Raw genomic sequence first — 25,621 nt, forward strand, 5'->3', positions numbered from 1 at the left:
AAGATGTCTTCGTTTGTTAGGGTCAGCGAGTTTCTTTCTAGTAGTGGTAGTTGCAAATAATACAGATTTATGTTTCTTCCACAAGCAAATGCTACTTTCAGCTACACGTAACTCTCATCCAACCCTCCTGTTACCATATTTTTCAGCATAAAGAATTACTTTATACTTCAAAGTAGCGTCATACCATGTTGTTGTCTACTTGTCTTCCACTTCGTGGCTACCTAATGCAAACACACTACACAGTAATAGGCCAATAATGTGATAAATTTGAACTGTACAACAATGCACTATGAAATAAGAAACAAAACCTAAATTTCAATGATGTTGCCAATGAACAACCCCCCCCCCCCCCCCTCCCAGGCATTTTGTAATGTTCCCACAGAACAGTTCATCCAGGTCTTATCGTCATGCTAAAAAAGGAACCATCTTCATGCTAGTGTGAGCAGCATCCTCATCAATGTGCCTGATGTCATCTTCAATTGTATAACTGAGGTTGCAGTCTAAACTGCACCTCTTAGTATTATTGCATTACCTTGTTTTACAAGATCCTCCCTAAAGAACCTAGATAAGATATGACATCACTGAGCTCTGCATTTAGCTTAAAAATGCCACTTACCTGTATCACACCCACAGAGTTCTGAACCAGTTCTGACATTACTGGCCCATAACTACTACCCAGCAAAAGGACCTTTCTTTCGGCTTCTTAAAACAAGCCTTCCCACATTTTGCTCGCTCCTTGTGCCATATACTGTCAGACTGCTTCAAAAATTCTTTGGCTGTCTCAGTTATTTTGTTCTCAATCTGAAAAGCACCGAAGATATTGGGGACAGCTACACTGAATCGTGTCTTTTGGTCTAGACTACTGCAGACTGCAGTATGGAAAAAGTTTAACTCATCTGGCACTTCTCTCAAATTACCTCGACGTTCCAAGATTAGGTACCCTCTTTCAAGTATTGTGTACTGGTAGTGACACTCACTACGTAGTGACACTCACTGCCCTTCCAGAAGTGACCAGCATCATTTCTCATGCAGGCTGTATTATAACATCACACATGCAAATAATGCACTCCTCTAACTACCGAGTGTTCAGAAAGTGCCACGTTATGGTTGCTAAGTAATGACTGCTACAATTGTCAATTATTAATACAACGTTTTTGATTGTTTAACATATCTGTACTGTATTTGACCAGGTCCTTGTATTTGTTCACAGGTCCAGTTTGATTGAAGACCAACATCTTGTGTGACATCATCACTGTGATCCACATCATCATGTTGACAATTGAACAAAGAGTGTTTCTTGTGGAACATGTGTTCCGCAATGGAGGCAAGTTTACCTCGGCAGTAATGTATTGGGTCATGTGGAGTATCCGATACAGCAGGTTTTGTAGAGGGTGATATGTGCTACATCAGATGTGGGTAGTGTATAAGGACACTTAGTGAATAAAGTCATTTAGTGCAATAGTGTGAAATAGCCGTAACGAAAATGTTGAATGTGTCACAGAGCAATGAATTTTATTTATATTTTTAATCAGGTAAAGTAATGTACAGTTAGGATAAGTCATTATCACTTTGATATGAATTTCGGAATGTTTTGAAGAGAAAGATCACATTCTGAAATCAGTGTTAACAGTGTATAAATGTTAGTAAACTTTTTCACTCAGTTTTGTAATTATAATTCAATTACTAAATTAATAGTGTATAAATTTTAGTAACCTTTTTAATCAGTTTCGTAATTGCTATTCAATTACTATAATTCACTGTTTACCATAACACAAATTAACTGTGTGAACCGTTAATTTTGGAAAAGCTTAACACTTATGTATCGTTGCAAAACAGGACAACATATTCTTATAGAAATCACCAACTAAAAATCTGTAATTATACTCGTAATTAATGTTTATGGAACATTCTATAGAGAAATTCAGTGCAATGTCACACATATTACGAAAACTAGAGAAGATTCACTTAAACTGTAGACATAACCTGATTCACAAAGACAATTTGTATCATAAATAATGTTAGAAGAACGATTCAGTAATTTTTTGTAACACGATTTAAAGATTTTGTGATGCATGTAATTATTCTGCATTTTAGCCTTCAAATGTTGTAAAATGTCACTTTAAACCTTTGAATTGTAATTTTGATATTGTAGAAATACTACCACCTGAAAATTGTTTCTTAAAATCGCATAATTAATTAAATTACGTAAAGATATTTGAGAATGTTCTGGACTGAATAATAAGAACTTGACTGTTAACTGTATGTATGTTTCAAAATTGCACTTGTAAAAGATCATAATTTCGGAAATTATCATTGTACTCGTTTTAATTTCTACTAAAACTCTGTAATGTCAGTTTTTGCTGGATTAACTTATTGCAATTGCAACATCAAACATGAAATATAACATAATAATGTCAAAGAATGTAATTGTTTAAAGATGTATAAATACACCTTGTCAAAAGCCTTGGGGGAGTGCGGAGTGCGATTGGAGGATTATCTGCTGTGTTCCAGTTCCTGTAAAGTTGGGACAAACAAACAAGTGTTGTCAACAGATTAATTGGTTTATGTCTGGTAGTGACCCAATACTTCCTGCAGCGAAGTTATCACCTCCAAAAATGTAAAACATGGTACGATCAGCTGTATTATGTTAAACCTGAAGTGATGGGATTGCTACGTCAGTTTTGGTGAATTGAGATGGTATGAGAAGTTACGTTAGATTTGACATTGCAGCTGGGCTTCTGGACCTAGTTAAGTTTTAAGCTGCATTTGTATCATGGTTCCCAGGAGTGAAGATGCCTAACCACAATGCTGTATGGAACCTCATTGCCAAGTTTTGAAAGACTGAAAGCATTCATAATGCTCCAAAATCAGGCAGGCCACCCACATCCACATTCGAAGAGAAGGTGGCAGAGGTGCAAGACATGATGCTGCAAAGTCCAAAGAAAATGGTTAGACGACTAGCTCAGCAGGCCTACATGTCCATGGGTTCCACTTGCAAGATTGTCCTGACGTCACTGTCCATGTAACCATACAAAATGTTGGTCATATATGAACTGAGAGACAACGATCGCCGGGCGTGTGTGAACTTTTGCAACTGGTTTCTCTCCTTCCTGCAGGACAACGGTGAGGGGATTCTTGACAACGTTTTTCACAGATGAGGCATGGTTTCACCTCTCTACTTTTGGGAATAGCCAGAATAGTTGGAGAATCCGCATGAATTTACGGTGTCCCCACTGCATGATCAAAAAGTTTGTGTTTGGTGCACCATGACTCATACACGCATCACTGGGCTGAGCTGCTTTCAGGACACCATAAATGCAGAACGTACAGCACCTGCATTCTGGAGCCCTTCCTAGGTGAACTGAATGAGGACAAAACTGACAATGCGTGGTACCAACAGGATGGGGCTACTGCACATACCATCCACAAGGCGACGAACTTTTAAAGGACATCTTTGGTGGCCGCATCATCTCTCGAGGACTCTGGGCTCCACATTCACCCGACTTGGTCCCACCAGATTACTTTCTATGGGGACGTTGAAGGGAAAGGCCTACAAAGGCAATCCACACACCACACAACAACTCCAAGCTGCACTGACACGTCACATTCGGAACATCATTCCGATGTTCTTTACAACATCATAAAGATAATGCAGAAACATGTGCAAATGTGTCTTCAAGTTCAAGGGGATCACCTCCAGCACCTCTTATAACTTCCATGACTTTTCAATATGGCAAGTTATGAGTTGCATAGTTACTTATTGAACACCATGTAGTTGTCATCTCTGACAATTCTGCTACAATCTGCGTACTCGTCCATTGTGACAATTAATGTTTTCCACTAAAAAGTTTTGTTCGAAGAAAGATAACACCTAAGGCATTTCTAAAATGGATTATCTGACAATGCATTTAAAAACACATTTATTGAGTAACAAATGTGTCACACAATGTAAATGTACCACATCTTCTAAGCTTAAATACTTTGTGTAATGAAACTTACTCACAAAAGAAAATGAAAATTATTCACAGGAGGAATTCTACTCATGAGAATTAAAATTATGTATGGATTATCATGTCCATATGAACAGTAAAAGCGAATGATTTGATCTGAAGTGTCAATAGGTGAAGATTTTACAATCAATTTAAATGTTACTGCCGCAGAAACATAGGTTAGGTTAGTTTTCAAGCACTACACATCGAAGATAAATCATTATAACTTTCACGTTATACTCAGCTAATAGTTTTGTAAAATAATGAATTTATGCAAAAATAGTAACTTCACAAATTTACTGATATTTTCATAATACTAGATATTATAACTTAGCTTTGATGTGCGATGATGATATGATGTACTTTTGCACTATAAAACTCACTCTTTTCTAGATATAGATACGCTAAGGCTGCTGTAACCATAAATGCATTAAAATTAAACTTCTGTAACTATGAAATGGCACCAGCTGTATCTGAACTGTTAATTTAGCTAATCTGGAGAGGAGTTCAATAACAAGACATTTCTCAAGTGCAACAATCGTGCTACACTGAAATTGAGAATTGATTACTATTTTTACACATTAATAGATAAATATATGATGAAGGACTATAGTCTGCACACAGTTTAAATTGCAGTTCATTGAGATAACATAAACAGTAAGAGTTTAGATAATATGCTTAATTACATGCAATGTGTAAACAATTTACTTTAAGTAGCATTTAAAGTACAAACAAACACTAAAAGTTACAAGATAAGGTAAGTATTTCTTGGCTACAAGGAAGTATGAGTAGTAAATACATAACAGTTTCTTCCAATCCCATCTGCAAACCCAACATAGCAAAAATATATAATAGCAGAAATGAAGATCTAAGAATACGCTCTTACACACAAGTTTAAAGAAAAACATAAGTTGTGCATGGGAATTAAAATTAATAATGAGGATGGATGCAGATGCCCTTATGGTTTTTTTTTTTTGTCATCAGTCTACTGACTGGTTTGATGCGGCCCGCCACGAATTCCTTTCCTGTGATAACCTCTTCAACTCAGAGTAGCACTTGCAACCTACGTCTTCAATTATTTGCTTGACGTATTCCTATCTCTGTCTTCCTCTACAGTTTTTGCCCTCTACAGCTCCCTCTAGTACCATGGAAGTCATTCTCTCATGTCTTAGCAGATGTCCTATCATCCTGTCCCTTCTCCTTATCAGTGAATTTTCCACATATTCCTTTCCTCTCCGATTCCGCGTAGAACCTCCTCATTCCTTACCTTATCAGTCCACCTAATTTTCAACATTCGTCTATAGCACCACATCCCTTATGGGTAGGTGCTGAATACAGTAGCCAGTACGCAACAGCCACTTCATGGGCGTTTGCAGGAATTTGTCTGTCCAGGAGGAATTGGGGAGGGAGGGAGGGGGGCAAGACTTTACAATTGCTGGTTTTGATCTAAAAAATGTTGGTCAGCTTCAAAGTATGTCACACCTCAACAAATAAATTTTGGAAGCAACTCGTAAAACTTATTATATCCCGGAGAACTATTTTGTAAGCAACTCGTAAAACTTATTATATCCTGGAGAACTTATGGTTATCCACCCATTTCTAAAGGTGTGCAAGAATTCTGTAATGAATAAATACAGGGGAGACACGTGGCTCCTCCTGCAGAAGCTTATGTGCCAGCTGCACCTGAATGCTTCCACCCTGTAGGGGCATATTTTTTTGGTTCAACAATGTCAAGTTGAGATGAATGAGGCAGAAGATCTTACTGTTGATGTGGTGAGCATACCAGAATGGAACACTTACAAAATAGTTTTAATGTCAGGTACTTTGGTTGCTTTCAAACCTGTGCACATGCTGGTACAGGAATTGAAAGTATCAGCCAGGTAAGGGCACGTGAGTCAAAGAATGGTGGCCACAGTCAATCTTTGTAAGGGACATGGCCAACTGGAAGACGTAGCAGGTGCCACGAAAAACCATTACTCACCCATGTGAAGGAGGCCATTATCTTACAGGCCCTGCAAACCCAAAAGCACCAGCTTCCGCCAAGCTTAGGACCACAAATTCCAGCCTTGCATTTGACTTGTGGATGAACAATTATTAATAACTGTTACTTCAGTTGAAGGCAACTCGACAAGAAGAGTGTCTCCATACAAATCATCTGGCAGTTTTAACTGCTTTTCAAACTCTGCATTACTTTATAAATTGCATTGAATAGAGAATAATGTAGAGAATGTTGAGGGAGATACCAAACCCTGATGGGCTAGTACAACATTTTGTTGTTTAGCTACTCAGGAAACATGACTAACGTGCCAAAAACACACTTTTTCATGAGTATCGGCAGTCTACGTGTACAGGCTGTTCAATTTACAGATAGTTCACAACTTTTCGTGAGATGTTAAATTTTGTTTACTTTGCTCCCATCTAGTGAACAATTCATTGCCAGCATGTTTTACTGTACACAGTATTAGAGTAAAAAAGAAATGGTGTAGGAAAAGTAGCAAAGCAGGGAAAAGACAATTTGAAAATGGACCAAACTTGCAGGTTTAATGAGGTGTGAAGAAAATCTGTATTCTATGACATTTGACTCAGCGTTGTTCATTATGGGTTGAGACCCTGATGGCAACCTCAGCATTTACATATTCCTCACTGAAGTATATTAACTCAAACTGAATTTAAATAGGGTTGCATGCTTATCATTTGCAGTCGATTTCATACAGCAGAAGAGAACACTTAATTTAATAAAAAGGTATGTTTGTTATATTTTTGCAATAAATACATAACAAGCTTCAAAAATAAAAAATCTGCCATGAAATAGATGTTGCCCAGATGGAACCTTTTAGCCTACTTTCAAACTTAAGTATACTATATGTCATACATTTAACATTATTACATCAGTGATTAAAGATTTTGGTAGCAGCATAATTCACTCTTTCTGAACAGATGTCAGTTCCAATTGAGGTCATTTTTTCTTTTGACTTTTAATTATGGAGGTCATTATTCATCTAGAATTCATAATGAATTACTTACAGCAAATTACTCAGTACGTTGATGCTGTAATCCATTCAATTCTTGGAGCAGCATCTCACTAACAGAAAAAGTGCTTGCCATCTTCCTGTCATACCAACATTACTCATTGTGCAGATTTTGGGTTTGTGTTCTACTGCCAGTGTACTCAGTAGGAAATGATCATCTATATATAACCAATGTACTGTGGTGTAATCAATGATATGCTGCACCACAACATAGATTTTCTGTACCTGAGAAGTATGCAACTACATTGTGATGTCTGACCTAGTGGACACATGGAATATTGCTTTATTATTTTGTAATGATGATTGTAATGTGAAACTGCTGCATCACCACCACCTTTAGTTGCTTTCTACCTACAAACACATGTTTGCGACTAAGGATAAGTTTTATTCTGCAGATAAAAAGGTACTGGGTTAAATTATGAATTGATGCAAAGATTTTTTCTGTTGCTTAGCAATCCTTTTCAGGTTTGACAATGATCTGCTAATATGAAACATGCAAAGCTGCCCTGTGGTTTGGAACCCATATTAAATTATATGTCATTTTATAACTAGCTGGAATCATTTCAAAGGTAAGAGGAAGGCAAAAGGACCACGTCTATTAAATAACTATACTGTTCAAACCAACCTTTAAGAGGGTGATAGCTTTAACTTTTTAGAGTAAAGAACAGTTTTCAGCAAACTGTCTTGCAGCACTACATTCTCTCTGTGGTCCCTGTCTCTATTGATAGTTGTTTCAAATGAAGGTGGTTAGGCTGCTGGCTGCAGTAACTGCAAACACTGAATAAACATTCATGCACAGAAGAAGATGTATAAAGCTGAGAATACAGCCAACTGCTTTTGAAGGCACAACAGATTTATCAAAGCATTCATTGTCATCTGAAGCATTGAGTAATTGGAAGATGGTCACAGGAAAAAATAATTTACATTAACATGTGAGAAAATTGTAACACCAAGAAGGCTAAATAAGACTGAAATTAACTTGATACCACAGCATACGAACTTGACAGAATGCTTTGTTAGGTATCACAAAAACAATTATAAATCCAGTAATTAATTTTGGTTAATAAAGACCATCTTCACACCAGATTACACACAGTGTCTTAATCATATCAAGCTGACATGCGTAAATAAGGTACAATCACAGTTTATAGCCAAACAAGCTTTGTTGTATGCTAATAAAATGTTAAGTGCCACAGGCATAGTTTTAAAAGACATGCTGACTTCCTGAAGAAACTCATGGGACTGAGTCTAATAAGATTATTCAGAATCGGCATGTCTGTTATAACTATGCATGTAGTACTTACATTTTATATAGATACAACAAAGCTTGTTTTGCTAATATCCACGGTTGTGCCATTTTTACATATGCCGACTTGATATGATTACCAGAACGTGTGTTCCCAGGCCTGAAGGTAGTTATTACTGACTGAAATTAACAACCTGCTTTATGAATATTTTTGTCATACATAACTGATATAAAAAAAATGTAAATATCTTCCTGCATCACCACGAAAATTTTGCTGTGACTATGTCACAACCTGTGACAAATAGTTACGACTGTTCAACTGTATATTATCTCACACTTTGAGAATTCACTACGCTGTGAGGCTTTGAAGAATTTGGAAAGCATAGCATATTATCATAGTTTTCTGTCTGTTTCTCAAACTCAGTTGTATTTGGTAAGTTGGAATCTACACTCATACATAAAATAATAAATTCCTTACTAACTCATTTCATCGACATTCTGCTTTCTGATTTACAATGCTTATAAATGAACTTACCCTCTTAATAGATGCCTTTGGAAAAGCTGACCTCCTGTACATTTCATATCTATCCAGTTGATCTTCAGTGAAATTGGATACCAATACTCTGAAACAAAACACACACTTCCTATGAATTTTTCATGTAAGTACCTTATCAACAATGTCTTTGGCTGACATCAGAGTTATTACTTCTTCTCACTGAACTTATTTTTTAAACCCATTTCAGATTCACCCTTTAATTTCTTCACTGGTTTCTCAACATACAGATTGAATAATATCAGGGAGGGACTACAAACATGTCTCACTCCCTTGTCAAATACTCTCCCCTTTTCCAGTGCGTCAACTGTAGAAGCTGTAAACAATCTCTCTCTTCCTGAATGTTTTATCCCTGCGACCTACAGTATTTCAAAGAGTGTGTTCCAGTCGTCATTGAGAAAAACTCCTCTAAATCGACAAATGCTATTAATGTAGTCTGGCACAGGAGTAACATTTTTACTAATGAAAATTTGCTTTTGTTATATACAAATTTTCCACAGTTATATAACCAGAAAAACACAAGTCTGGTTCACACTGCTTTTAAAAGTGTTGTGCATCTTGTTCAAACGGCTACAATGTAATTCCGCATTATCATTAAATTTTGTTTTTAATGTCTACATTTAAAGCATTTGTAGATTTAGAGGAGCTTTTATCGATGACAACTAGAACGCATTCTTCGAAATTCTTTAGGTAGTAGGGATAACATTCATTCAGGGAGAGAAAGATTATTTACAGCTTATATAGTCGATGTACTTGGAAAGGATGTATTTGACAAGGGAGTGAGACCCGTTTGTAGTTCCTCCCTGATATTATTCAATCTGTATGTTGAGAAAGCAGTCAAGAAATTCACGGGTAAATTTGGAAATCGGTTAAAAAAAATAAGTTCAGTGACAAGAAGTGATAACTTTCAAATCGGCCAAAGACATCGTAATTCTATCAGAGACAGCGTTCTTCTTCTCATTCTCCTTCCTCTCTTCCTCCTCTTCTTCTTCTACATATATAAACTTAAAGTCCCCTGCTCGCTTCTATCTGTCTATTCTGGCTAGGTACTACTGTAGTGATTTTGATACGGTTTTTACTAATAGGTAAACTGATTTACAAGAAAGGTTTGTGTATACAATTTATAATTAAATTGGGCATATTGCCTCACTTATGATGAATTAAAATCTGCCACAACTACGAAAACAATACCAATGCCATCTAGAGATGAATGATACAACTAGCAGCACAGACTCTTACTACATGATCGAGAGCGTCCATTTCATCTTCACTGCTTCCTGCAGCAGTGACAGCTCTCGTTCAATCCAAAACACCACTGTCACTGTTGTGTGACCTATTGTTGTTTTCCACTCTGGTGTTTGTAAATCTTGTGCTGCCTGCATATATTCATGGAACAAGCCAATATTTTCCAGTATGGATATGAAGTGGCATCTAATTGAATGACTCCCACTAGGCCACTGAGCCACATGAAACTATTATTACCAGACTTTATATATTATACATATGATGTTCTGTACAATTTATAACTTAAATCCCCCCCGACACTTTTTTCTCTCTGTATGTCCAGTCTAATCCCAGGAACAACTGTAGTGGTTTTGGTATGGTTTTCACTAACACACAGACGCTTCAGGATGGATTGGATGGGGCAGTAGCCCACCACTCCAATCACTACCACAAAATTTAACTCCCAAAGCCTGTTAAATACAAAACACACAACTTTCGTGCCTCCTGAAAACTTTGCTGGTATGCATGACTTTAACCATTTAAGTTATACTGATGTGATGTTCAGTTGCCTATTGCTTTGTTTGTTTTGTTTTAGGGCACAAAAACAACTAGGTCATACGACCCCACATCTGGACTGTAGAACACAAAGACAAAGAGAGGAGTTAAAAACGACTACACGTTAATCCCAATCAACGGAAGAGAAGACAGCTAAAACCAGGCATGTGGAGAAAGATCTATAAAACATGCCATACAAAAATGGAGGTCCTGAACTAAAGGTTAAATGTCCTTCACCATACTGGAATGATGGATAAAAAGTAAAACGCTGTCGACATGCCACCAATAACTCAGACAAACACAAATGGGAATGTAAGTGGTTAACGAAGGGCATTACTTCAGGAAATGGCGGACTGTCAAAGGTTGAGAGCAATGAGCACAAAGTGGTAGGGGAGCACCACTTAACAAATGTGATGGCTAAAAAGACAGTGCCCGATACATACCCTATCTAAAATGATCTCCTCATGACAAGAGGGTCCTGAGAAGGTGGTCCAACACACTAGGAGAGGCTTAATAACCTGGAGCTTGTTCCCATGAAGGGAGGACCAGTGGTGATGCCAAAGTGACACCACCTGCTGACAGACGGCAACACAGAGATCAATGGAGGGAATGTAAGGACTAGTGGGCCGAGATACAAGGAATGTAGTCTTTGTAGCAGCTTCAGCAGCCTTGTTTCCTGTCAGACTGATGTGACTAGGAACCCACACAAACCTCACACTGGCTCCAACAAGAGAGAGCAAGTGGCAGCTTTCCTGGACCCATTGCACTAAGAGATGGATGGTGTACGCACAGAGACTCTGAAGGACACTGACAGTGTTGGATTAAATGATGCAATTGAAAAGCCTGTGTCGCCAGACGTACTGCGTGGCCTGTCACAGGGCGAAGAGCTCTGCTGTAAATACTGAGCAGTGTTCTTGACTTTGTTGTCAAAAAATGTCGGTACCAATGACAAAGGTACACCCAACACCAGGCAGTCCGAGAGCCATGAGTGTACACAAAGGTATTATTGTTTAGTTCTGTGCGAAGGTCACGAAGCTGAAGGTTATAGAACAAGGGTGCAGTAGTGTCCTTAGGAAGCAAATTAAGGCCAAGGTGAACACAGGCCATCGCATGAAGCCAAGGTGTTGAAGGGTTCACACCTGTAGGGAAAATGGCAGGTAGCGTGAAGTTAAGCTGCCAGAGCAAGAGACGAAAGCGAACTCCAGGAGGTAACAGGGAAGAGGGACACACCCCATTTTGGTGATCAGAGGAGTCATCGAAGTAGGAGGCAAAGGATGGGTGGCCATGCATGGCAGACAAATGGCATACATATCTGCTGTGGAGAAAGTCCACAGCCATAGGACAGTGGTAGTTCAGCAGTTTCTGCATACAGACACTCAACAGGGCTAATGTAAAAGGTGCCAGTGGCTGAATGGCTACCACGATGGTGGATACTGTTGAGACAGCATAAGAGGGACATATGTGCAGATGCATAAAAAACACACCCACAGTCTAGGTTCAAACGACCAAGGGATTGGTACAAACAGAGGAGGGTGGTTCAATCTGCACCCCAGGAAGTACTATTGAGGACACACACAACAATGAGGGACCACATACAGTAGGTTGCCAGGTAAGACATATGGGAAGCCCAAGAAAGTTTCCTATCGAGTATGAGCCCCAAGAATTTCGTAGTTTCAACAAACGGAAGAGCAACAGGCCCAAGATGCAAAGAATGTGGAAAAAACCAATAGTGCCACAAGAAATTCATACAAACAGTTTTGTCAGTGGAAATGCGTAAGCCACTGTCAATGCTCCATGAATGAAGATGATCAAGTCATTGCTGAAGACACCGCTCAATAAGACAAGCTCATGGAGAAGTGCAATAGGTGGCAAACATCGTCAACAAAAAGGGAGCCCGCAATGCCCAGCAGGAGACAGATCATTATAGGGTTAATGGCAATAGCATACAGGACTATGTTCGAGACAGGACCCTGAGGCACACTGTTTTCCTGGATAAAGGTGTCCGACGAGGTAGAACCCACCAGAACCCACACATACCTTGAAAACCTCGTCTTTTAAAAATTCCAGAAGGAAACAGTGCATGCGGCCACAGAAACCCTATTTGTAGATAGTACAGAGGATACCAGTCTTCCAGCAGGTGTCATAAGCTTTCTCCAAATCAACACACACACAGTCTGGGATTTCCACAGAAAACCATTCATGACATGGGTGGAAAAAGTGACAAGCCGGTCAACTGCAGAACAATGCATTCAAAATTCACACTGTGCAGTGGTTAGTAAACTGCGAGACTTGAGCTACCATACCAGCCAGGCATGCATCACACATTCCATCACCCTGCAAAAATAGCTGGTGAGAAAAATGGGGTGGTAGCTAAAAGGAAGGTGTTAGTCCTTACCGGGCTTAGGTATCACTACGATGGGTATGACAGTGGCTTCACGCCAGCATCTGGGAAACATGCCCTCTGCCCATATGCGGTTGTATGTATGAAGGAGGAAATGCTTGCCCACAAGAGCAAAGTGCTGCAACATCTAAATGTGAACATTGATTGGCCCTGGTGCAGAGGATTGGGATGAAGTGAGGCCATGATTTACCTCCCTCAGGTAAAGGCGGCACTGTAGCACTCACAATTCTGAGAAGAGAAAAATATGACCTGAGCCGCCTCCACTCGTTTCCAATGGACGAAGGTTGGGTGATTGGGGGAGGAGCTCAAAATCTCCACAAAATGGCAGCCTTAGGTGTTGGAGATAGCAATAGGGTCAGCTGTGACATCAACTGCTACTGTCAGGCTGGAATTGTGGGACAGACTTTGGTCCTGGAGAACCGCCTGAGGTTGGCCCACTTGATGGAGGAGGGAGTGGAACTGTTAAAAGAACTAGTAAATAAAATCCCGCTAGCTATTCTTGCTATACCGAAGAACATGACAACACTATGCGCAAAATTGTTTATAACGAATGCAGTTAGCTATTGTAGGATGACATTTAAAAACACAGAGAGCATGTCTCCGTGTGCGAATTGCGTCGCAGCATGCCTCAGTCCACCAAGGGACCAGGACACAGCACAATAAAGAGGAAGTGCAAGGAATGGAATGTTCTGCGGCGGTAAGAATACAGTTTGTAAAATATTCTACCTGGTCATCACAACTGAGGAAATTTGTTCATTGAAGGTCACCAGAGAGGAGTAAAGCCTCCAGTCGGCCTTAAAAAGCTGCCATTTGGGTGTGCACGGAGGTGCAGTAGGAGTCAGCAAACTGACAACACATGGGAAGTGGTCACTCGAGTATTGTGTCAGGGAGAACGGACCATTTGAGATGATGAAGTGACAGAAGAGTAGGTCCAAATGGGACTAGGTGTAAGACTTGCAGAGTCTGAAAGGAACATGGGCACTTCCACCTTAAGGCAGATAAGGTTAACTGATTGACAAGACCAGCCAAGAGGGCACCTTTCGGACAGCTTCTGCGAGAACCCCAAGGGGATGTTGTGCATTAGTCACCAAGCAGCAGAAAGGGATGTGGTGGCTTCCCCAAAAGATGGAGGGGTCAAATGAGAAAGAAAAACGCAGTCTGCAACAGCTTGGAGCTGGGTAGTCAGGAAGATGGGTTGACTATGATCATCATCCCAGATCAGCAGCATGACTACCCCATGAGATGGGATGCCGTCCTCGGGTGTAAGGTCAAAGTGGACTGGGAAGAAATGTGAGAGCTCAAAGTGGTCACGAGGATGTAATTTTGCTTCCTGGAGTTAAGAGTACCAGGGAACGCTGTGATTCTAAGAGCAGCTATAAGTCCTCTTGGTTGGATTGAAGGCCATGAACATTCCATTGGAGGAGAGTCATGATGAGGAAAAAAATGAAGGGGTGTCACCTCGGCAGCTGCCATGTGCCAGCCTTTGAAGACTCACTGCTACAGGGCACAGAGGTTGGAGGATCCTGCTCCATGAGGTCTACAGAGGCGTCAGCATTCTCCTTCTGTCTGTCTGTCTGTCTGTCTGCAAAGTCCAGGGCAGAAAAACGGTTGGTGGTGCGCACCAGCGACACGGAGATCAGTCTGGTGAGGGTATCATGTGGAGACACCATCAAAGAGGATCTCCTAGTCAGCGAAGGAGAAGACTGTTTCCCTTTGTTTGACTTCCTGGAGCCTTTCTGGTTGGCAGAGGAAGACTCAGATGTTTGTTGGCTGGAGGGACGTAGGAAGTCTTTGCAGGAGTATTTCTTCTGGTCAGCCAGTTGTGTAGCTGATGACTTCACCCGTTGAGGCAGAAGTTTGGTGCTTGTTGCAAAGCTAGAGGAGAAGATGGAGATGCTGCCATGATGCTGGGCGATTTCACAAAAGCGGTGCTAAATTTGAGGTCACATTACTATGTGGCCATGTCCTTCATGGAGTGAGATATAGCAAGAAAAGTTCTGTAGGAGCCAGATGGTAGAACGCAGGGTTTCCAACCAGCCAACAACTTGTGAGCAACAGGGTAGGGCACATTTTCCTTCACCCGCTTCTCCTGGACAGCCTGCTTATCGAGATACATGGGACAATCTCGGGAGAAGGCAACATGGCCGCCATTGCAGTTTGATACAGTGAGGAGAAGGAGGCAGACGATCACCCTCGTGAGCATCTCTACCACAGGTTACACATTTGGCTGGGAGTCGACATGATCTAGAGTGTGGTTGTAATGATGACGCTGGTTGCAGTGCATCGGGTTCAGAATGTATGGCCGTACTGATATCTTCATAGTCTGCTTTGATCTTTGATGGAAGCACCACTATCAAATGAGAGAAAAAGAGTGCATGTAGGCACTACGGATGCAGCTACTTTTTTCATCATCCAGTGGACTGCAATGACACCCTGATCAGAGAGGTAAGTTTGGTTTTCTGCCTGTCAAACCATTGAGCAGCCTGGTGTAACTAACACCATAGGAAAAATTCAGCATTCGATGGGCCTCGACACAAACAGGATAGCCATGGAAGAGCAAAACTGCTAGCAGTTGTTATGCTTGAGAATCAGTAGTAGTGTCCAAAAGCAAAGTGTCACTTCATAAATGAGAGCAAGTTTTCACAGGGCCTCCAATGGAGGGAGAAAGAATAGCAAGAGGATAGACATGCAGCAAAGAAGTGAAAAGCTGCTGCAAAGGCTGGGGACCCATGGTAGCCAAGCACAAACACACCAAAGACTGGCGAGCCCAATGGTGGTGGTGGGGGGTACCTTATGTTGTTCGCTTGTGTTAAACATAACTCTACGCAATGGTCCATAAATAATATTACTGGTTTGCCAAACAAATCATTCAGCCATACATGCTTAACACAGCCCAAACAAAGACGGGGGTGGTCATTAGTCAAATACAAATTTAAGTGTTATCCAGCAGAATTTGTCCATAGTGTAGGCTTGTGCAGAACTGAAAAATGGCTGATAAACAGTTCAGGCAAGAAGAGAAAAGAGCTTTTGAAATGTGGTGCTACGGGAGAATGTTGAAGATTAGATGGGTGGATTGGATAACTAGTGAACTAGTTAGTACTGAACTGAACTGGAGAAAATAAAAGTAGGGCACTAGACAAGTAAAAGTAAGGATCAGTTGATAGGACACGTCCTGAGGCATCAAGGAACTGTCAATTTGGTAATGGAGAAAGGTGTGTGTTTGGGGGGGGGGGGGGGGGGATTACAGAGGGAGACCAAGTACCAAATTCAGTAAACAGGTCCAAATGAATGTAAGATCCAATAGTTGTGCAGGACAGACTCGTGTGCAACTCTGCATCAAACCAGTCTTCAGAATGAAGCGCACAACAACAGCAAAAACAATGTTTCAACTTGCCAATTTCCAACAGAAAAGGAATGCATCACTGAATTCAAATGAATTTCATTGAAGATTATCCAGATGAAGAAAATCCTGAAACTAAAGCCACAGTTGAAAAGGTTGAGAAAGTTCAAAATGAAGCATTAGAGGATTCATGATCACAAATGTATAAATCGCTGACACCACAAACATCAAGATTTCTGTCCCACATTTGTTGAATGATAGCCACAAGCATATGAGAAACAAATCTACCAGCAATATTCCATCTGGTTTTGGGAATTTGTTACTGTGGATAAATGAAACTGCAACTGAAGTATGTGAAACCCAGAGTGGTCCTGTACATCTTGAGTCCAACAAGAATCTACTCCCTGAAAAACTGATGGACAGATTTCATAGACTTCAAAGTGGACAATGTCAATAAATTAGTGTATTTTTGACCCACAGTCCTCAGAACAAGGAAAAAAGAGTTGAAGTTTAACATCCCATGAATAATGTGTTCACTGTGAACAGAATGGGATTGAGATGCAACTTGCTTTATCCTTTCCAAAGAAGCAATCCCAGTGTTTGCCTTAATCAATTCAATGACATCACAGAAAAATATAACTGAATGGGTCACAAGGATTTGAATCTTGCTTTTCTGGAATACATGTCCAGTGCCTTAACATCTCCTAACATAATTTGGTTACAATCTTCCATTGCTAAGTGGAGTTATTTTTCACATTTTCCTCTATTAATAAAATGATATTTTATCAAAACTGTGTTCTGTGGAGCACATGTGGAAAGTGTGTGAACCATAGATGATGGTTTAGGAACAAGACAGCAAGATTACACTCTTTCCTCAATCTTTGAGATTAATGGTGACAATTAATTACTAAAATATCAGTCTACCACAGCAACAGCTGCCCTGTGGATCTGACAGCAATATCCTTTACAGTAGATGTCACCCTCAATGTAATTCAATTACAAATTAACAATTTGAATTAAAGTTGAACAGTTAGTTCTTTTGTTGTTTGTACTATACTCCAGCTGACAGGAGCTAGGATAAAAATTTGAACTTTCTGGGAATGACTCATATGCGCCCTTTAATTTCTAGCTCATTAATTCAAATGGTCACATCTCTACATTTCTGGCACAGCTTCAGCATTTGTTTTTCCACAACATCAGTCGAGCTCACGCCACCACCAGCTGTTACAGTCTTGGTGATGAAACCTTGTGCTCTCTGAGCTTTCTGCCTTGTGCTAGTTCATTGAAGCTTTAAAGGTGAATCTTCAAGCGGTGTTAGTGAAATAGTCACTGTGTACCAAGTGTCAACTGCATCCACATAATCAGTACACACTGATTCTTACTCATCCACAGGGTGTAGTTGCTTATGAGCAAATTCTTGTCTGAATCTCGGACAAAACTCCTGGCCAGGCTTGAAAAAGTGATTAGTCAAGAGTTTCAACTTTTCAACATGAGAAATATCAACTGGGTGTAAACCCTTCTTAACTTTATATTTGTTTTTCTCACATGGATTACAACAAGTATTTTGCAGAAAATGAAATTTTGTTATCAGCAGGGCATTATGATATAAACAAATTTTGGCACATTCTGCAAAGTCTAGTCCATATCTAAGTTTTAAAAGCTCTTTGTCCAACAATGACATTTCTTTCCATGGTTTAAATTGTCTTTTACCGTAACAAAATGATGAAGGATCCTATGACTGTCAGGCCATCTCAACCACCAAAAATCATCACGCACTTCTTGGTTCATTTCACAAAACACAAATTAGTTCAGTCACAAAGCTCTCTCAGAGCAAGTTAATCATAAGATCAGCACCAGAGAGGAATGACAGTCCGAAGATTACAGGTATCCTTCAGAATGGTGTAAAAACATTTTGGCAATGTTTCCAATAATGTCTTAAATGCTAAAAGTCAGCAATTAATTAAAACCTTTTTGGGGTCCTTTCATCAATAGGTAGGCACAAGTCTAAAATTTAAATATGTATAGTATCTGAAGCTTGATACTCTTTTTAGACGTGCCAAGATTTAAAACCTTTTCTCTGTCTTGGCAATATATTCAACAATGTTTTCCATAGCCTACTGTTGCTAATAATGTTATATGAAATTTCTTGAAGGATGAATTTACGAAAACTTTTGGTGATAATTTCATCCATAAGTAGGCACAGATTTTCCTTTGCTCACTGTTGCTCACTGCTTGTAAGTTAATCTGCATAGAACTACACTTGTATTTCTACTGACATAAAAGCAGTTTTTACTGATTTTACTCTCTGCTTACTCATTGTCACATTCGAACATATAAACTGTGTATGAAAACAATAAACACTAACTTTGAGCAATTATTTTCAATCAAAAGCAGGTATGTGTGACAAATTTAACTATATAGCTTCTGAAGCTTACACAATTCATTTTTGGGGCATAGAAAAAACTACCCAAAATGTTTCCATCAAATCTGCAAGTGCATATATTTTGATAGAGAAGGACAGAGGCTACTGTACAACCATCACAAGAAGATAGCATGGCTGTGTATCATATTATCAATTCTCAGCTGATTTCGTCCATAAAATTGCAGCTTTTGCTGTTTAAAGGTGGGCTCTCGAAGCAGCACAATGATGTTTCTGCCATTTTTTGAAGAAGTGCAGCTGTCAGTAGACTTATTTAAAACTTTAATCGATACATTTCTTATTTTGCTCAAAAAGCTGTTTAAGTGTACAAAATCAGGGGCTTGTAAGTTTAGAGTATGTTTCATAAAAGTTATTCAAAGCCAACACTTTGGCGCATGCATGTAGGTGGTGCAAACTTGGTGGACAATGAAGGTGAGGGGGTGTGAATTGGGAGGAGGTTATGGTACAAAGGTAGCAGGAGATGGAGGGTGTGGGGACAGTAGGTCATCATAGATTGAAGCAAAGATAATTCCAGGAGCAGAGAAGTGTTGTAAGGATTAGTCCCAGGTGTGCAGTTCAAAGAAACTGACGGTGTAGAGGATGATCCAGATGTACTGGGTTGTTAAGCAACCATTAAAATCACACATGTTGTGTTCAAGCTGCATGTTGTGCCACAGGGTAGTCTACTTTGCTCTTGGCCATAGTTTAGTGGTGGCCATTCATCCTGGTGGAGAGCTGGTTGATAGTCACACCAAAATAAAAAGCTGTGCAATGATTGCAGTAGAGCTGGTATATAACATGGCTGCTTTTGCAGGTGGACCAGCCTCTGAAGGAGTGTGATAAGCCTGTGACAGGACCGCAATAGGAAGTGCTAGATGGGTGGATTGGACAGGTTTGCACTGGGTCTTCCACAGGGATTTAATTCCTGTGGCAAGGGACTGGGATTGGGAGTGGCTCAGTGATAGAGGGATAGACTAGGACATTGTGGAGGTTGAGTGGATGATGGACCACCACTTTAGAAGGAGTGGGAAAGATGTCCCTCATTTCAGGATGTGGTGATAGACAATCAAAACCTGACGAAGGATGTGGTGTAGCTATTCCATTCTGGGGTGGTACTGGGTGATGAAGGGGCACCCCTTCATAGCTGGTTCTTGAGGGATGGTGGGAGGATAGGAGGGTATGGGGATATGGCAAGGGAAATCTGTTGGTGGACTAGCTTTGGGTGATACTGCCTGTCTGTGAAGGCCTTTGTGAGACCTTCAGCATCCAGGGTAAAGGGGTTCTTATCACTGCATATATACTGTCCCCAGTAACCAGGCTGTATGGGAAGGATTTTTTTGTGTGAAGGGATGGCAGCTGTCAAAATGCAGTTTAATGGTGATTGATGGGTTTAATGTGGACGAACTGTGGATAGAGCCATCAGAGAGGAGAAGGTCAGTGTCCAGGGAGATGGTACACTGTGTTGAGGAGGACAGGGTGAAGCAGATGGTGGAGAAGTAGTTGAGGTTGTGAAGGAATGAGGGTAGGGAGTCTTGGCCCTGAGTCTAGATCATTAAGATATCATCTATCAACCTATGACATAACATGCAGCTGAATATAACATGCTCAATTTTCATGGCTGCTTCATAACCCAGGCCATCGGGGTACTCTTCTCCACCACCAGCTTTTCTGAACTGCGAAGATGAGAGTTACCCTAACAACACATTCTCCTCTCCCAAAATTATCTCACCCTCAACCTACTGCCCCACAGCCTCCACCCAATGGTTCCCACTCCCTCTGTCCGCTAACCTCACCCTCATTGTGTGCAACTCTCTGCCAACACACTTCCAGGCTTTTCTCCTGTGCGCTCCTCTTCCTACCTCCACCCTCCCCCCATAACCTCCCACACTGTCCCTGGAAGCCTTGTCCTGCTGCCTTCTGGTACTGGTGTAATCCCTCCCCCTTCACTTCCACAATCCCAATTGCAGCTTTCGTTCAACCTAACAGTTGTAATCAGACCAGAGCAGCCAGAGATAATGGTCAAGAGTGTGTGAGGAGTGCCTGTTTGGGTAAATGCATGTGTTTTACTTCCTTTTCTGAGGAAGACTTTGGTCAAAAGCTTAATGTGTAACTGTCTTTTCACTGTGCCTGTCTGCAACTCAATTTGCCAAATTACAGTAAGTAGCAACCTAGCCTTTGCATAATTGTTGGTACCACATCCTGGACTTTCCATTGTTCAACATATTATTGGAGGTTTGAATCTTTTTATAACAAAATAAACATAATACATCTCTCAACATCTTTTTAGTTCCACATATTTAAGGTTTTTCCTTTGCTATACATATTTTATTTGACCATGAGTGGAAACTGTGTGAACTGTAGTTGGAAAGTAAGTAGTGATAAGTTTTGTGGGGCTGAAGCAAGTGGTTTCACTAGGAGCAAGAGGAGGGGAGTGCACTGGGGGAGATCTCTGGGGAGGCAACACTTACCTCTCCTGGAACTCAAAATATGTAGCAGGATCCCATTAATACAGGAGCAAGAAAGGAAAACTTGTGCTCTTCAAACACAAATTAGATCAAGCTTGGAGAAAGCTAATGAGGATGAAGGAAGGTAATGATGGTGGGAGGGGGGAGGTAAGGGAGTTTCAAAACCTGAAGTTGGTAGGAAGGCTGATCAGAGCTGGACAAAAACTGACTGCTCTGTTGTGCCCATCAGCAACAGGTCCCAGCAGTCAGAGTTGAGGGGTAGGAAATGCGCATAAAAGACTCTGCCTGTGAGTAAGTAGGATAGGAAAATCACAAATGTTAGGAAAAAGAGAGTACCACAGTCGCAGCAGAGGTGCAAGCTCTCCATCACAAGAGAAGTTAACCACGATTTTCAAACCGAGTAGTAGGATTGGAAATCGAACAGAAGGGTATGAAAAGGTTATGGGTAAATTTGGAGAGAATATGGAGGCCAACAGGAACGGGAAACAACTCTTGGATTTCTGTGCCAGTATGGGCTTAGTAATCACAAACTCCTTTTTTAAACATAAGAACATTCACCGGTATACTTGGGAAGGCAGGGGAACCAGATCTGTCATTGACTATATAATAACAGATCAGGAATTCAGGAAGGCTGTGAGGGACACACGTGTATTCAGGGGATTCTTTGATAACACTGATCATTATTTAATCTGCAGTGAAATTGGGATTGTGAGGCCGAAAGTGCAGGAGGTCAGGTCCATATGTAGGAGGATAAGAGTGGAGAAACTTCAGGATAAGGAAATCAGGCACAAGTATATAACAGCGATCTCAGAAAGGTACCAGTTGGTTGAATGTAGTCAATTACAGTCATTGGAAAAGGAATGGACAAGGTATAGGGACACAGTACTAGAAGTGGCTAAAGAATGTCTTGGAACAGTAGTGTGTAAAAGTAGAATGAAGCAAACAGCTTGGTGGAATGATACAGTCAAGGCAGCCTGTAAACGGAAAAAGAAGGCGTATCAAAAATGGCTACATACCAGAACCCAGGTAGACAGAGAAAGTTATGTTGAAGAAAGAAACAAAGCCAAACAGATAATTGCAGCATCCAAGAAGAAATCGTGGGAAGACTTTGGAAACAGGTTGGAGACTATGGGTCAAGCTGCTGGAAAACCATTCTGGAGTGTAATTAGCAGTCTTCGAAAGGGAGGTAAGAAGGAAATGACAAGTATTTTGGACAGGTCAGGAAAACTGCTGGTGAATCCTGTGGATGCCTTGGGCAGATGGAGGGAATATTTTGAAGAGTTGCTCAATGTAGGTGAAAATGCGATCAGTAATGTTTCAGATTTCGAGGTAGAATGGGATAGGAATGATGATGGAAATAGGATCACATTTGAGGAAGTGGAAAAAATGGTCAATAGATTGCAGTGCAATAAAGCGGCTGGGGTGGATGAAATTAAGTCGGAACTCATCAAATACAGTGGAATGTCAGGTCTTAAATGGCTACACAGGATAATTGAAATGGCCTGGGAGTCGGGACAAGTTCCATCAGACTGGACAAAAGCAGTAATCACACCAATCTTTAAACATGGAAACAGAAAAGATTGTAACAACTACAGAGGTATCTCTTTAATCAGCGTTGTGGGTAAAATCTTCTCAGGTATTGTTGAAAGGAAAGTGCGAGTATTAGTCGAGGACCAATTGGATGAAAATCAGTGTGGGTTTAGGCCTCTTAGAGGTTGTCAGGACCAGATCTTTAGCTTACGGCAAATAATGGAGAAGTGTTATGAGTGGAACAGGGAATTGTATCTATGCTTTATAGATCTAGAAAAGGCATATGACCGGGTTCCTAGGAGGAAGTTATTGTCTGTTCTACAAGATTATGGAATAGGAGGCAAACTTTTGCAAGCAATTAAAGGTCTTTGCATGGATAGTCAGGCAGCAGTTAGAGTTGACGGTAAATTGAGTTCATGGTTCAGAGTAGTTTCAGGGGTAAGACAAGGCTGCAACCTGTCTCCACTGTTGTTCATATTATTTATGGATCATATGTTGAAAACAATAGACTGGCTGGGTGAGATTAAGATATGTGAACACAAAATAAGCAGTCTTGCATATGCGGATGACTTGGTTGTGATGGCAGATTCGATTGAAAGTTTGCAAAGTAATATTTCAGAGCTAGACCAGAAATGTAAGGACTATGGTATGAAGATTAGCATCTCCAAAACGAAAGTAATGTCAGTGGGAAAGAAATATAAACGGATTGAGTGCCAAATAGGAGGAACAAAGTTAGAACAGGTGGACAGTTTCAAGTACTTCGGATGCATATTCTCACAGGATGGCAACATAGTGAAAGAACTGGAAGCGAGGTGTAGCAAAGCTAATGCAGTGAGCGCTCAGCTACGATCTACTATCTTCTGCAAGAAGGAAGTCAGTACCAAGACTAAGTTATCTGTGCACCGTTCAATCTTTCGACCAACTTTGTTGTATGGGAGCGAAAGCTGGGTGGATTCAGGTTACCTTATCAACAAGGTTGAGGTTACGGATATGAAAGTAGCTAGGATGATTGCAGGTACTAGTAGATGGGAACAATGGCAGGAAGGTGTCCACAATGAGGAAATCAAAGAAAAACTGGGAATGAACTCTATAGATGTAGCAGTCAGGGCGAACAGGCTTAGATGGTGGGGTCATGTTACACGCATGGGAGAAGCAAGGTTACCCAAGAGACTCATGGATTCAGCAGTAGAGGGTAGGAGGAGTCAGGCAGACCGAGGAGAAGGTACCTGGATTCGGTTAAGAATGATTTTGAAGTAATAGGTTTAACATCAGAAGAGGCACCAATGTTAGCACTGAATAGGGGATCATGGAGGAACTGTATCAGGGGGGCTATGCTCCAGACTGAACGCTGAAAGGCATAATCAGTCTTAAATGATTATGATGATGATGATGATGATGATGTAGTAGTCTGAACAAAGTGACTGATGGTTTAAAAACTCTGTGTGAGGATTTTATCAAAGATGATTAGATAGTGAGAGCGGGTGGGGCGGAGAACAATCTGTATAGTAAATACATCAGCTTGAAGCAGGATTTCAGTCTTTGAATAGCACACTGATATGCAATACACAGAATAGATGTAGAATTAATGAAATATAGCACATAGCATTTGTGTTATATGAATGTTCAAGCCACTACAGCACACCCTTAAAGGGTGGAGGATAATGGTTTACATCAGAGGTGGGATACATTTTAAAACTAGAGAAGATCTGATCACAAATAATGTAAACAAACATTTTACATTGGCAGCTACTGAATGTACAAAGCTAAGACATCCACAGAAAGTTAATCATTCAATGGTTATATCAACCACTTACTGGTAATGTCGATACTTTCTTCAACAAATTAACTGAAGTCCTGGTAAGTGTCTCAGCCCCCAAAACTAACAAAGCAATAAGGGGGGACATGCATATTAATATAGATGTTGAGAGAAACACTAGTAATAACTACCTAAACATCTTGAGCACTTTTGGTGTGGCACAAACCCAAACAATGTATGTCAGACTTGCGATTCGATGCTGATCGCACAACTCTGGTGTGGTGAATTATCGTAAATGTTTTGTGCAGTGCCAGCGAAACATAGTTTATCATTTTCAGTTGTGAATAGTGATGAGTGAAAGTGTTTCACTTTCAAGTGCCAATAGTCTTACAAAATGAAATCTAATTTCTCGGTTATGTAATGCAGAAATTTATTTGAAATTTTGTTGGGACTTCGGATTGTTTCCAAATGAGGATAACAGGAACTGTGTAGAATGTCATGGACTCATCTCCATGAAACTTCACAACAAAGGTGTGTATGCTGATTTCCCTTTGCAACTGCACTGCATCCAGAGTCAAAAGGGATCATCTATAAGGGAGAATGCATGATTTGACAGTTCCAATTTATCCACTGAGAAGAGCATAATTTTAGTTTATTGTTGGGTAAGAGGCTATACACTACAAAGGAAGATTCTGAAACACAATTATCAACGAACACTGTGTGCGACTACTATGGCATCTGCTGAGAAGTTAGTTACATCATATGAATCTTTAACGAGTGTGTTCTAATCAGTGGACAAAACAAGGTTGTCAGAACAGACAAATTGCATATAGCTACTGGGAAATACCAGAAAGGGTGACCATTGAAAAATGAAGTTTAACATATTTGGGTATTTGGTAACCCTGAAAGAGAATCCTCGCAAGTGTTGAATAGTTTGAATTTATTCAAGGGGGAGGAAAGCTTTAGTCTTTCTGACAAAGCACTTTATATTGTCGGGCATGAAAGTGACAACTGACAGATTTATGTCATACAAGAGCTTACAGAAAATAGGATTTCAAAATGAATTTTTGAATCGTTATGTCGAATTTGTGTCATCAGACGATCCATTTGTCTG

General features: G+C 40.3%; 1 protein-coding gene across 1 annotated transcript in view; it reads right to left on the minus strand.

Annotated features, from left to right (window-relative positions):
* Nucleotides 1-25,621, minus strand: part of LOC126188091 (transcription initiation factor TFIID subunit 11-like) — a 46,475-nt gene that overhangs the window by 10,755 nt on the left and 10,099 nt on the right. Inside the window, exon 2 of the mRNA XM_049929550.1 lies at nucleotides 8,800-8,887. Coding sequence (XP_049785507.1) covers nucleotides 8,800-8,887 — 88 coding nt within the window. The remainder of the gene's footprint in view (nucleotides 1-8,799; nucleotides 8,888-25,621) is intronic.

This window comes from Schistocerca cancellata, chromosome 5, assembly GCF_023864275.1.
Source record: "Schistocerca cancellata isolate TAMUIC-IGC-003103 chromosome 5, iqSchCanc2.1, whole genome shotgun sequence".
Taxonomy (NCBI): Eukaryota; Metazoa; Arthropoda; class Insecta; order Orthoptera; family Acrididae; genus Schistocerca; species Schistocerca cancellata.